At 37.0% G+C, this 15543-nt stretch overlaps 1 protein-coding gene across 4 annotated transcripts in view; it reads left to right on the top strand.

Moving 5' to 3' along the window:
* The window catches only part of FRAS1 (Fraser extracellular matrix complex subunit 1), a 637413-nt gene that overhangs the window by 224078 nt on the left and 397792 nt on the right, over positions 1 to 15543 (top strand). For all 4 annotated transcript variants that reach the window (XM_056803248.1, XM_016423079.2, XM_007495970.3 and 1 more), the window contains exons 7-9: positions 3593 to 3676; positions 9346 to 9447; positions 9751 to 9942. In XM_056803248.1, the coding sequence (XP_056659226.1) occupies positions 3593 to 3676; positions 9346 to 9447; positions 9751 to 9942 (378 nt within the window). The remainder of the gene's footprint in view (positions 1 to 3592; positions 3677 to 9345; positions 9448 to 9750; positions 9943 to 15543) is intronic.

Genomic DNA, 15543 nt, shown 5'->3' with positions numbered 1-15543 from the left:
CTGTTCCATTTGCTCTGTGTTCATTGCCTGCATAAAAGCTGTCGATTGTATTTTTTTTCTTTTTCTGTTGTTTGCTCATATTTACTCCTTCTTTACTCCCTGCAGTTTCCTGAGCTCTTGCTACTCTCTCTCTCTTTTTTTTTTTTTTTTTTTTGGTTTTGGGCTTTTCTTTCTGCCTTCACCTTTGTAGCTTTGTCAGCAAATCTCTCAGCACAATTTGTGGGGGAGAGGTGTTGGAGTTTGAGTTTCCCTGCCCTCTGGAAGCTTTGATGGGATTAAATCCAGCAGTCAGAGGGGGAGGGGTGTTGGAGATTGGGCTTCTCTGCTCTCTGGAGGTTTTGATGGGATTAAATCAAGCTGGGTTTCTGAATATGCCCTGAGGCCAAAATCTTGGGAAGGGGGAGGGGGAAATATGGATTGTCTCCACTCCTGCAAGGATACATCCCACTCTGCATTTCTCCTCTGTCTGCTTCCCCACTGCTTCTGTTGGACCCTCTGAGCCTGGCATAGCTTTGCCCGCAAGGTACTACCCCCTTTGCCCACTCAGAGGTTCCAGCTGTTGCTGGAGGCTTAGCGCTCTTGGTGGGGGAGTGGTCCAAGGACCTTCCTTGTTCCTTCTCCATAAACTGAAATGTTCTTGAATTCTGGCTTTTGGGGGGGCATACCTTTTAAGTTGAGTCCAGCAGGAGGGTTCCTTGTCTCTGTCTTGTTGTTAGATTTGATGTTCAGTTCCCTAGGAGCATTTAGTTTGTAATTGGTAAGGTAGGGTTTTCAGAGGTCCGAACTTTTGCTTCCTCTACATCACCATTTTACTCCACTCCCTACCCCCCACCATCCTGTTCTTGAAGACACAACCCTCACATCATCTTTCATATGAAGCTTTCGCTTCATGATCCCTGTTCCCCACTTCAAATAGTGCTGACTTCTCTCCCAAATTCCTTTGTATTTCACTACTGTATATGTGTGTGTGTGTGTGTGTGTGTGTGTGTGTGTGTGTGTGTGTGTGTGTATAAACTACTATAGATATATTTTTGTGTTTATTCACTTTATATTTCTTATATAAATGTCTTTATTTATATATATTATCTTCCCCAATAGATTGTCAGCTCTTTGTGACTAGGAATTTTTTAGTTGTCTTTGTACTTGTATCCCCAGCACAGTGCCTGGCACTGAGTTAGTGTTTACTAGGTACTTGTTGATTTATTATTAGTAGGGAATGCATTCCAAGTATGGGAGACAGCCTGAGTAAAGGCAAAGACAGATAGTACTGTCTTCCCACTATGGTTCCAAGGAAACAACTTCTTTTCTGACACACTTTTAAAAGAAAATCCTTGGGTTTCTCCCCAGCTGTGGGGCTTCTTTCCAACTCTGTGACTGCTCTGATTGTTTTCTTTTTCTCCTTTGGTTTTTAAATATTTATCTTGAGAGAATTTTCTAGATTCATTTCTTCTGATTTACTGTCAGGGACCAGGTCTCATCCTCCCTTATTTTTGGCACCATCCCAACTTTTAGAAAGATAGTATAGGGGCAGGAGGTGGGGAGTGATTAGAGGCAAGCTGGGAATGTATTATCTAAGTCTGCTAACATAATGTCTTTCCCCATTCATTTTTAAAAATTTATTTACCTTCTATTTTAGACTTGATACTCAGTATCAGTTCTGAGTCAGAAGAGTGGTAAGGGCTAGTTAAATGGGGTTAAATGACTTGCCTGGGGTCATGTGGCTAGGAAGTGTCTTGAGGCCATTTGAACCCTGGACTTCCTGTTTGCAGACCTGGCATTCTGTCTACTAAGCCACTTAACTGCCCCCTCTATCTCTCTTTAAGGGAGAGATGTGCTGAGTTTAAAAGAGAGGTACAAAGTAAAGACTTGCAGCTCTTTGCATCTGGCCTCCCCTTACCTTTAGTAGTAACAGAAATGAAGTGAGGAAGTTATATCACTGTTGAAGTTGTAAAAATACACACAGATGTTTTGGAACCACATAACCTCTTTTAGTCAGAAAGGGGAGTCATTTTTCATACTCTTAAAAAGCTGATGTCTTGCCTGTTCCTCCTTGTCTAAAAACATCACAAACCAGGATCCCCTACCTAGCACAATGCTTGGCACATAGTAGATGTTTAGTGTGGTTTCTCCTAGCGACCTAGTTCTATTAGCGACCTAGTTCTGAGAATTTATTTCTTCAGGTACATATATTCCTGAGATTTAATGATTTAGATAGGGGCTTTTGACCTGATTTCCAGCCCTATCACCTTTCTTATAATCAGAGCTTAATTTTATGGTAATAAATGCCTTAACACCCCCCACCCCCCAATTCACAGACAAGTATGTACACTTTAGGAGAAGGCAAGTGAAAATGGAAATGACTCAATTAAGGATCTATATTCCCACTCACCAATAAATCTTAGAAGAGCTGGTGTTGTTTTCAACTTTGCAAAGAGAAGATCCTGGGAATGGAAGGTCTCTAAACCATTTTTATAAATGAAGATGACACTTGATACAGCTTTCTCTTCTTTAAAAGGAAAGGATTAAAGGGACAGCTAGATGGCTCAGTGGATTAAGAGACAGACCTAGAGATAGGAGGCCCTGGGTCATGGAGGCTAACTGTAGGTATAGTCAAAGTATAGCCATCAGTCCTCACAACTCTGAAGCAAATGGTCAGCCTACTAAACAATGGTATTTTAGTTCCAGAGAAGGGCAGTCTTGGATTCAAATTAGACTTCAGATACTTTCCAGCTTTGTGACCCAGGGCAAGTCACTTAATCCCCATTGCCTAGTCTCATGTTGGTGATCCTCCACCTGCTTGCTGGAGGGTGCTGCTCCCCTTCCCCATCTCCACCTTGCCTGAGGACATTTCTCACATGACTTGCTCCCCTGGGGCCCAGCAGCCTAGGAGCGTTTCCTCCCTCAGTTGCCTGGGGTAAGCAGGCGGTTCACTTGCGGGGTGAGGGTGCAGTTCGGGCACTTGGTCTCTAAAAGGTTTGCCATCACTGACCATACCATTTTTCTGCCTTGGAACCAATAATAAATAAGATGGAAGGTAAAGGTTTAAAAAAATAATGAATCAGTGCAATGAACCCTGAGCTTCTGTATAGCTCAAGAACTATAATCTCATGTTCCTATAACTTTGATAGTGCTTGTTTCTATAAAACATCAGGGTAATGGATAAATGGGCAGGTAGGTGGTATAGTGGAACCAGTAAGATTCATATTCCTGAGTTCAAATCTGAACTCATTTTTACAGTCTGATCCTGGGCAAGTATCTATTTCCCAATCTGTAAAATTAACTGGAAAAGGAAATAGCCAAATCCCAAAGAGCATTAAGAAGAGTCAGATATAACTGAAATGACTGAACAGTGGATTAATTCTGAGAATGATATTTTTTAAAAGTATGCTTAAATATATAAAATCAGGTTTACTGAATTAAGGGAAAGAAAAGACTCCTTTTGCTTTTCTTTGCATCCCTTCTCCATTTTGCATAATGCTTGGTATGTAGTAGATACTTAATAAAGAAATGCTTGTTGACTTTATTTGGCTTCACTGAAGACTTTGTGAATTTCTAACTTCTTCTATGTTCTTTCCCTGTCTTTTTTGTTTAGGATGAAGAAGTAATTCGCTTCCCGGGGAAATGTTGCCCACAGTGTCTTCCAAGACATTGCTCTTCAGATGGGAAAGTCTACCAGGTAGTCTTTGATATAGCCTCCATGGTGTCTTGACATGTGTTCTGACCCTTTCCCTGTGAACTTCTCATAGTCAGACTGTCTGTCTTTCTGCCAAAATTAATGTCTTTTTTTCCTTTCCTAGAAACTTTTTTATGTTGGAAAATTTTTGCAGGGGATAAGAAATGTAAAGGAATGTTCTGGCATGTGGTCCCTAGTTCTGTGAGCTAGTAGATGAGATGTTTATTGTTCACACATTTTGAATTAGGAAATAAAATATTATTGGTGATAACCATCTTATGAATTGCTTTCCTTATATCTTCTGGGACTTGGACTAAATATGTGTGTGTGTGTGTGTATGTGTGTGTGTGTGTGTGTGTGTGTGTGTGTGTGTGTTAAAGCTGGGATAATAGATAGCATTTTAGGCCTGGAGTCATTTCTTTGAGTTCAAATGTGGCCTCAGACACTTCCTAACTTTGTCATCCTGGGAAAGTCACATATCCCTTTTGCCTCAGTTTTCCCATCTGTAAAATGAGCTGGAGAAATAAATGGCAAATGACTCTAGTATCTTTGCCAAGAAACTCCAAATGGGGTTATAAAGACAACACTGAAATGATTGAACAACAGTAAATATATCTACTCTCTATAGATATATAAACACATATATGTATAGACATAAATTTATACATATAATCTTTCTATATAGGCAGTAGCAATATATAGAGGTTCTATTACACCAACTATGGAAATAATTGGAAAAGTGTTGTGTATTTCTTCCAGCCATCTCAGTGTTCCTAGTAGGCAGGTATTCATAAAATTTTGGTTGAATGAATTAAATTAATGAAGGTATATTAATTCCCTTGGATGTCTAGCTGACTAGGAGGTGATAGATTTATTCAAATAAATAAAAAAGTCAGCCACTTCCTTTTGGCTGGCATCAACTCTCAAAGTAACAGACTAGGAGATGGCTCTATGGATGAACCCATTGGGAATTGCATCTCAAAGGAAGGTGATTTTAGGAATGCCTTCGCTTTGTATGGAAGTAAAGTGTTTTGAAAATGACTGGCAGTATAATGAATTCAACTGAGTCTTAAAGTTTCCTTTGAACATTTGTTTACTGTCATTCTGGAAGTTAATGTTACCTAACTGTTGTCCAGGAGCAGGCTTATTAAAATTTTATTAAGTAAATGTATTTGAGACAAACATGGAGTGATGTAGAGAGCCGGTCTTGGAGCTGGAAAAACTTGAGTGCAAAATCCACATATCCTCACTGTGTGTTCTTGGGATGATCATTGAATCTCTCATTGCTCCAGGCAATTCCTTATTCCTTTTTTTTTTTAAACCCTTACCTTCTATTTTGTATCCAGTATTGTGTACTGGTTCCAAAGCAGAAGAGTGGTAAGGGGGTTAAGGGACTTGCCCAGGATCACATGGCTAGGAAGTGTCTCGGGATATATTTGAACCCAGAACCTTCCATTTCTAGGCCTGGCTTTCAATCCCCTGAGCTATTTACCTGGCCCCAGTATTTCCCTATTCCAAATGCAGCCAGCCACCAGTACCTCTCATTTAGCCTCAATATTATTGTAAAAAAAGTAAAATTCTTGCCACCAAACAAAAAATAAATTTTTGATATCACACCTTCTTGTCATTCTCTATGCTATTTCACATTTTCAGCAAGTTCTGTGATTATGGGGAGAGATTATTTAAAAATTTATTTAATTTTTTAATTTGGTCCATTTTGAACATTATTCTCTGGTTACAAAAATCATTTTCTATTCCTCCCTCTCCTCCTCCCCTCCCGTAGCCAACGCACAATTCCACATGCGTCCTTGACCAGAATCCATTTCCATATTGTTGGTATGTTCAGTAGGATGTTCATTCAGAGTTTACATCCCCAATCATATCCCCCTCGACCCATGTAATCAAGCAGTTGTTTTTTCATTGGTATTTTTACTCCCACAGATTTTCCTCTGGATGTGGAAAGTGTTCTTTCTCATAGATCCCTCCAAGTTATTCAGGATCACTGCATTGCCACTATTACATTTGATTGTACCACAGTGTATCAGTCTCTTTGTACGATGTTTTCCTGGTTCTGCTCCTCTCACTCTGCATCACTTTCTGGAGGTTGTTCTAGTCCCCATGGAATTCCTCCACTTTATTATTCCTTTGAGCACAGTAGTATTCCATCACCAACATATATCACAATTTGTTCAGCCATTCCCCAAATGAAGACATTTCAAATTTTCAAATTTTTTCCACCACAGAGTGCAGCAATGAATATTCTTGTACATTTATTCTTTCTTATTATCTCTTTGGGGTATAAACACAGCATTGCTATGGCTGGATCAAAGGGTAGACAGTTTTTTATCACCCTTTGGGCATAGTTCCAAATTGCCATCCAGAATGGTTGGATCAATTTACAACCCCACCAGCAACGAATTAATGTCCTGACTTTGCCACATCCCCTCCAGCATTCATTACTTTCCTTTGCTGTCATGTTAGCCAATCTGCTAGGTGTGAAGTGATACCTCAGAGTTGTTTTGATTTGCATTTCTCTGATTATAAGAGATTTAGAACACTTCTTCATGTGCTTATTAATAGTTTTGATTTCTTTATCTGAAAACTGCCTATTCATGTTCCTTGCCCATTTATCAATTGGAGAATGGCTTGATTTTTTTGTACAACTGATTTAGCTCTTTGTAAATTTGAGTAATTAGACTTTTGTCAGAGGTTTTTGTTATGAAGATTGTTTCCCAATTTGTTACTTCCCTTATAATTTTGGTTACATTGGTTTTGTTTGTACAAAAACTTTTTAAATTAATGTAGTCAAAATTGTTGGTTTTACATTTTGTGACTTTTTCTAAGTCTAGCTTGGTTTTAAAATTTTTCCTTTCCCAAAGGTCTGACATGTATACTATTCAGTGTTCTTATAATATACTTATAATTTCCTTCTTTATGTTCAAGTCATTCACCCATTCTGAGTTCATCTTGGTGTAGGGTGTGAGGTGTTGATCCAAAACTAATCTCTCCCACACTGTCTTCCAATTTTCCCAGCAGTTTTTATCAAATAGTGGATTTTTGTCCCGAAAGCTGGGATCTTTGGGCTTATCATAGACTCTCTTGTTGAGGTCACTTAACCCAAGTCTATTCCACTGATCCTCCTTTCTGTCTCTTAGCCAGTGCCAAATTGTTTTGATGACCACTGCTTTATAGTATAGTTTGTGTTCTGGTTCTGCAAGGCCACCTTACTTTGTATTTTTTCCATTATTTCCCTGGATATCCTTGATCTTTTGTTATTCCAAATGAACTTTGTTATGTTTTTTTTCTAATTCAGTAAAAAATCTTTTTGGCAATTTGCTGGGTATGGTACTAAATAAATAGATAAGTTTGGGTAGGATTGTCATGTTTATTATGTTAGCTCCTCCTACCCATAAGCAGTTAATGTTTTGCCAATTGCTCAGATCTAGTTTTAGTTGTGTGGAAAGTGTTTTGTAGTTGTGTTCATATAGTCCCTGTGTTTGTTTCAGCAGATAGATTCCCAAGTATTTTATATTGTCTAGGTTTATTTTGAATGGAATTTCTCTTTCTAATTCCTGCTGCTGAGATGTGTTGGATATAAATAGAAATTTTGATGACTTATGTCAGTTTATTTTGTGTCCTGCAACTTTGCTAAAGTTGTTGATTATTTCCACTAGCTTTTTGGTTGATTCTCTAGGATTTTTTAAGTAGACCATCATATCACCTGCAAAGAGTGATAGTTTGGTCTCCTCATTGCCAATTTTAATACCTTCAATTTCTTTTTCTTCTCTAATTGATACTGCTAGTGTTTCTAGTACAATGTTGAATAATAGAAGTGATAATGGGCATCCTTGTTTCATTCCTGATTTTATTGGGTATGCATCTAGTTTATCACCATTGTAGATAATATTGGCTGATGGTTTTAGATAGAAACTGTTCATTATTTTTAGGATAGACCCTTTTATTCCTATGCTTTCTAGTGTTTTCAATAGGAATATTGTTTTTTGTCAACGGCTTTTTCTGCATTTATTGAGATAATCGTGTAATTTTTTTTTTTAGTTTGCTTGTTGATATGGTCAATTATGTGGATGGTTTCCCTAATATTGAACCATTCTTGCATTCCTGGTATAAATTCCACCTGATCACAGTGAATAACCCTTTTGATCACTTGCTGGAGTCTTTTTCCTAGTATCCCATTTAAGATTTTTGCTTCTATGTTCATTAATGAGATTCATCTGTAGTTTTCTTTCTCCATTTTTGACCTGCTTGGCTTTGGAATCTTTGTATCATAAAAGGAATTTGGTAGAACTCCCTCTTTGCTTATTATGTCAAATAGTTTGTATAATATTGGGATTAGCTGTTCTTTGAATGTTTGATAGAATTCACTTGTGAATCCATTAGGCCCTGGGGATTTTTTCTTAGGGAGTTCATTGATGGCCTGTTGGATTTCTTTTTCTGATATGAGATTTTTAAGAATTCTATTTCTTCTTCTGTTAATCTAGGCAATTTATATTTTTTAAAAATATTCATCCATATCATCTAGATTGGCATGTTTATTACCATGTAATTAGGCAAAATATTTTTTAATGATTGCTTTAATTTCCTCTTCATTGGAGGTGAATTCTCCTCCTATGATACTGTTTTTTTCATCTATGATACTGTTAATTTGGTTTTCTTCTTTCCTTTTTTTAATTACATTGACCAGTACTTTGTCGGCGAGTGATTTTTTGGTCAGCCTTTCTTGGGTACTTAAAATGTGTCTCATTTCCATAATACTGCCATGCAGGATAGTGCGCTCTTATCCAAGCAGCTTATTTTACATTCACATTTCTCTAGTTAAAATGTGGTCAGTCATCTGAAGAGATGGATTGCAGGTGCCACATTGCTTTAGAAATGCCTTGGATATTGTGAAGGGATTTTGCCAAGTTTTATCTCTTAAGAGATATGAGAGGAAAACAGATGGTGACATTTTCTTCAGAACCTGCATCATTTGACTTTATCAAATATGTATGTATTATATATGTATCTATTTCTGTTCTCTCTGTATCCCTATCATCCATTTGTCATCTATATTTCTATATATGTCTATTATCTGTATTTAGTATCTCTTTATCATCTCTCTTTATCACTTATCATCTCTCTATGTAGCTATCTCTTTTGATTTTGCTATCATCTGTCTCTTTCCATTTATCCATCCTCCATCTATATCTCTTCTTATATCAGTATCTCTTTCTTTCATCTATATGTATAGATCTGTCTTTCAGCACACATATATTTGTATGAGTGTATATGCATGGCATGTAAATTTTAATGGATTTTTCCACATCACCTTAATTTCTGACTGCATAGCCTCTCCTTTCACCATGAGATATTCTTTTTAACATAGGATATTATTAAAGAAGAAAAGAAAAAGCAGTTCTGCAAACCTAGCTAGAGCACTAGCTAAATCCAACAAAATATGTTGTATCTTGTACCCATAGCTCCATATCTTTACCAAGAAGGGATTTAATTTTTTTTCCTCCCTCAGTCTCTCAACATTAAAGAGAATTTCATCTTTGAGAACAAGTTTTGCATGTCAGGGAGGCAGCTGTCCTCATTGCCACTCAGTACCCTCTCCTCTTGGGTTTTCCCTTGTTTTCATGTTTAGCCTATGATTTTCTTCTTCTTTCACTCAGCATGGTGAGCAGTGGACTGAAAATGCTTGTACTACATGTGTATGTGACAAAGGAGAGACCAGATGCCATAAACATGAATGTCCTCCACTCACTTGTGAAAAGGTATTTTGGGGGAGTACAGTGTTACCCTGAATCATGGTATTTACTTAAGAGGTGATATTATGTATTCAATATAGGCTACAAAGGAGACTTTAATATCCTTTCTCATTATCTTGATGATGCTGATATATTTAGCCAGAGATGAAGAGGAGGTTACCAGTGTTGTTTGGATCAGAAATGGGAAATGATTAACCTGCAATTTTGATACCTTGCAACATATTGACACTATTGATAATATTGACTCTTCCCCATGACCCTCATTTCCTGACCAGTGCTCTCAGCTTTGTTTCCTGTCTCTTACTCTAGGGTCAGCACAAAGTACATCATCCCAAGGAGTGCTGTGACAAATGCAGGTCATCCACAGGACACTGCTTGTATGATGGGATTCTTCGGTATCATGATGAAATGTGGAAGAGCTCTCCTTGTGAATTTTGCATATGCAATCGAGGTCAGGTTACTTGTCATATTGGAGAGTGTGCCACTGTAAAGTGTACCCAGGTGAGTAACTAAGGCCTTTCCTTTAAGTATTAAAGATGGATATTTGGCTCAGAAGGGTTGTATGTGGAGAGAGGGGGATGGACTTATTGAACCTCCTCAGACCTGTCTAATCTAAGGAAGCATTCACTAAGGCAAAACCACTTGTTCAGACCAGTTCCTGTCTGTTGCAGCACATTGAACTCTTGGATAATCTGGTTAGATGGGAAACCTGAACAAAGTACAAGGCAGGGTGGAGTGATTCTGAATGATTACCAGTTGGACAAATCAGCTCAGTACCTATCATCATCTTACTTGCAATAACAATGGAAAAGAAGTTTAGCAATATGGCAGCAGAGAGAAAACAAAAATGAGTGTTTTTTTTTCCTCCTGGGAGGGAAAAAACATCATTAACAGCTCCATTTATGTTTACTGTTTTCAGAATTTCCAGAAGCTTCTCTCAATGTATCCTCTGTAAGAACAACTGAGTTAGACAAAAAAAGACATGAAAGTGAGATTATTGTCTCCTTTGTATCCTCCATTGTGTTTCATCCATCCAAGTTGTAGATGGGTAGGGCATGAGAGGAGAGGAGAGGATAGACTTTTTTTTTTAAGTAGATAAGAATTTAATTTATAAAGTTCTAATATTATAAGAGCAAAAATCATCCTGAATATCTTGAGAAGCTTGATTTAAAATACTTTTATAGGATCAGAGAAGTCCCAGCATGTTAATTTTATTGGGATACCCAAGATACCATTTAATAAAGTAATGGCTATCTTGGTGGAAAGGCTGACCCCATCAACCCAGCCTCTTTTATATCACCATAGGAATTACTATGACAGGATTCCCAACAATAAGGAATCTGTGCCCTGGAGTGTCAAAAATAACTCAGCATTTTTTCTGTACATTTTTAAAAAAAGCAGAATAATACAATCTGGTTTTTACCAAACCAGAAATATTCCCCATTATCCTTAGTCATGTAAGCAATTCTAATCTATGTTCTTATCACAGCGTGATGATTTTCCTTTTTTGTTCTTAAAATTGACTTTTAAAATAAGTTCTGAGGGAGATTGGAAAAGCACATTAATTTTAAAAAAGACTGGTGCTCATATCTGTATTATTGAATAGTTCATTATTCAGAGCTCAGCTTGGCTACTACCTCCTCTTGGGAAGCCCCTCCTGAGTCCCTCCAGTTGCTATGATGATAGCTCCCCTTTAATATTGTCTTGTATTTTTTGTACATAATAACCCAGCTAGAATTTTGATTTAGAATAGCACTACATTTTAAGGTTGCACTGCATTTTACCAATATTGACTCATTTGAGATAGTGTATTTACATTTATATATTTTATTGTATTTAACTTATATTAGCTCTGGTGAGGCAGCTAGGTATAGAAATGCATAGAGCACTGAACTAGGAGTGAGGAAGTCCTGAATTCAGATCCAGACTCAGATATTTACTAATTGTCTGACCATGGGGAAATCGCTTCCCCACTACCTGCCTCAGTTTCCTCATCTCCAAAATTGCGATGATAATAGCATCTATCTCTCAGGGTTGTCATGAAAGGTAAAAGGAGATAATACTTGCAAATTGCTTTGTAAGCCTTTATGAATTTTAGTTATTTCATTATGGTAAAATACGTATAATAATTAATAATAAAATTAATATATGATGAATATATTTAGCATATATTTATGTGGTAACATTAAATGAATTGTTGAATTAATTATGCATTCAATCTTCAGAGAGATTGCTAGTGGCACATAGATCAAAACCAAATGAGATTGGTGGGGGTGGGGTTGAGAAGGTACCTGAGTTGAGAGAGGGAATTTCCCTTGAAGAAATGCCATTGATTTTCCAATTAGAGTTTCTAAAAGGGAGAAGCCTTTGTGAGATGTGGAAAGAGTCGAAAGTGATGGGGAAGGGTTAGGGAGACCATTCTAGACTCTTCTGCAGATATAACAAAAAGAGTGAATTTTGTTTCACAGAGCAAGTGCTCCAAGGAAGAGGCTTTTTGCAATCAGAGCCACACTCCATCCAGCATGGCATTGACACAGTAGTCTGGGGCATTCAGGCCCTTTTACTATAAATAGCTTTCCTATTTAAAATTCCCTATCTCATCAGCACTGAGTTGGCAGTGTTCTCTGGGAGTAATGTCTGCTGTGTCTAGAGTAGTTTTCTGGGGAACAAGAGCCATGTTCCTTCCTATTATTGAGACACAGTCAACTTACAAGCATCTCTATGTGTTTATTTAATGAGACTTTGGTTGTTCCTTGTCAATGTCCTGTTGCAAAGGTATCTGAATGACTCCTGCATCACAAAAGACTCTCTAATCACTTCTGGTCAACATTAATTATGATGGATAGTAAAGAAAATAGTTTCTTTTCCCTCCCAGCAATTATATTTCAGGATTCCAAGAAGCATAGATTTTTCACTTATGACCTTTGAAAAGAATGAAGTGTCATGGTCACAGAGATACAAAATTAAGGTCTTTGTTTACAAAATTCACACATTTGACTCTAGAATAGGAATCTCTCAGTCTTTCTTAGTGTTACTTAGAACCAAATTATGTATCCAGAGATAATACTTAATCAAATAATAGGTCTAAATTATTATCCCACCTGCATGAATGCATTTGAACTATTCAGGAAAAATGGTGGTAGTTAAATCAAGATAGTGGTAATGGGAATAAGGTCATGAGTTTGAGATGTAGTTGTTCTTATGAAATTTACTCTATTCCAGTGCTGAAGATTTGTCCTTATTCATTAATTTGTCTTCTAATGAGGATAAAAACATATCTCATAATGGGTTTATAGGGCTTTCATCATTCATGGACATCTGTTCCTCCACTGGTGTCCCTGATGTTACTTTCTGGGCTCTCTTTCTACTTATCTGACTATTCCTTCTCCATGTCTCCTTTTTGGATCATCATCCTTATCCCATACTCTTGAACTCAACAGCCACTCTGTGTTTAATGATCATCTCTAATCAAATGACTTCAAAATCTACACAATGTACACTCTTGAACACTAGTCACACATCACCATCTGCTTGCTCAATTATCTACACCTCAATGTCCATTGGCTTGCCAGACTCAATATCCCCTGAACAGAAATGATTATCTTTCCCTTTCATTTCCCTGTTTCTAATAAGGGCAGTTCTATGCTTCCACTCACCTAAGTTTATTACTACCACCATCCCTGGTCCTTTTCCTTTAGCTCTTTATGTCAAATGAGTTGCCAAGTTTCTTTTCCTTAAGCATCTCCCATGGCTTTCTGTTTAAATGTTTAACAATAATTAAAAACCCATTCATGACCTTGACTCTAGCCTCCCTTTCTAAGTATATATAAGCAATAAATTAATACGTATTTATTAGGCATCATCTGTATGCTAGACACTGGTTTAGGCATAGGAGATTAAAATACAAAAGTGAAGATTATTTCATTTTATTAGGAAAATGCAACAGAGTGAATTGACAGGTAGATAAATACAGGATATTTGCAGAATCATTACACAGTGATTTGGTGGTGATGGTGGGAGTATTAATAGCTGAAGGAGACAGGAAAGACCTCTTAGCTAGTATTTGACCTGAGCTCTAAAAGGAATCAAGGGTTCTGAGATGTAGAGGTGCGAAAGGAGAGTATTCTAGGCATTTGAGGACAGCTCTTGTGATGTAGGATTTAGAATATAGTACGTGGGCAGCTTTGTGGATGTAGTGATTGAAAATAACTATAATTAAAATATTATGTAGAGCACGTAATTTTAACTATTTATTAAGCAATGGGGGAAAGGAAGGGAATTGAGGAGATCTAAACTTAAACCCCAAAAGTCAGTATTCTAAACCACTAACAACTTTCTATACTAGTCTAATTAATTCCTTAATAACTACTTAATATTAGGGAGGGACTGGTCCAAAGGCCAAAATAGTCTCACAAACTGGAGTCCTCTTTTGGGTCTGGCAGAAGTTCCAGTATGAAGAACAGCACCATGGGAATCAGGAAGGGGAGAAATGGTTTCACTAACTCAGTCTTCCTGAATGGAGTGCTAACCACTGTCTCTACCACTTCCTTAAGATGGATTGATTGAAGGTAGTTTCCAGTCTCCTGGCAGCTTCGAAGTCTCCTTCTTCCTCCAGAGAAGAAACTATCAGTGTGAACTGTCTCTCTCCTCCTGAGAGTTCCAGAATGTTAGCTTTTTATGTCCTGCTTTTTAGCAAAGCTAATGTTATCCTTACCACAGTTCCCCCCTTTGCACAAAACCAAAATTGTGTTGAAAATGCTATTTTAGTATTTGTGCACTAACAAACTTATATTTTCCTTAGACTTAAATTCTACCCAAAATAATGAATAACCTACACTCATCTATCTTATCCTATCTAATACTATACTCTTCTAGGGGTTTTAATCAAGGAAAGGAAAACAGGAAAATATATAATGAACAATTACAAAGTACAAAATACCGATCAAACATATGCAAAAGCAAAACAGGCAAATAACATTAAAATATGAACATAAATTTCATGTAAAAACATTAAAATTATAAAATATAACTCTTATCAACTAATACAGAAAATTCTACGATTGCAATGCACGAACAGCAAACTTAGACAAAAAAATTAAAAAAAAAAAACAATAAACACATTATATACGTTTTACCAAAAAAATTAAACGAAGCCACTGAATTTACTTATGGAAAATATATTTAACATAGATAAACAGATTAAAATCAAACATAATCCTATCCTGTGTAAAAAACAGCAAATATGATCTATTTAGATAAGTTTTACATATATACACATAACACATGCAAACGACACACACATATATATGTGTATGTCATGTTTACATAAGTGTTACATGTATACAACCCTATAATACAATTAATTTTACAATCCTAGCTATAATACACACTATTTACCTATTTTTGCATATGTATTTACAATTTTGTGTGATATGTGATCTGTTATATGTCCTGTGTGCTATGCAATGTATGTTATGTGTAAACCTCAAATTTCCTTAGACTTATAAATGTTGGAAATTTCACCATTGGGATATTTCATACTTGGAAAATTTCTTACTGATAGTCTATTGGAATGGGAACCCCATTGGCATGGAAGGTTCCTTCTCTTCCCTTCTTAAGATTACTTTAGGACAGAAACCCTTTGCTGAACAATGGAAAGGACTTTGACCTATGCTTAAGCATAGAACAGGAATTTCTTTGAGTCATGATTGATTTTAGAATTGATACAATGGAGATACTTGGAATCAATCTCCACCCTATTCAGTCCTAACAGGATTGAGTAAGGGCTGCAGCCTAGATCAAAATTTAATTATTCCAATCTCTACCCTACTCAGGTTAACAGGATTTAGAAAGGGCTGTAGCAAAGGAGCAAAGATTTAATCATTTGAAAATATGACCTTCAACAGACATGTGCAAAAGCCAGAAACCTCTGGGCGGTCCTGGGTTAAGCTAGAGCCTCCATTGACACAGGGAAATTGATGAACAGTGATTGGTAGATGGGAGAACTGAGGGGAGGAACTTGGATGGTTTCCTTAAAGATAGGGGGTCTGAAGACTCCAGAGGGGGGTGGAGTAGTTGGTCGGTGTGGTTCCTGTGGGCTCG

Source organism: Monodelphis domestica, chromosome 6, assembly GCF_027887165.1.
Source record: "Monodelphis domestica isolate mMonDom1 chromosome 6, mMonDom1.pri, whole genome shotgun sequence".
Taxonomy (NCBI): domain Eukaryota; kingdom Metazoa; phylum Chordata; class Mammalia; order Didelphimorphia; family Didelphidae; genus Monodelphis; species Monodelphis domestica.
This window is presented reverse-complemented; position numbering and strand designations above follow the sequence as displayed.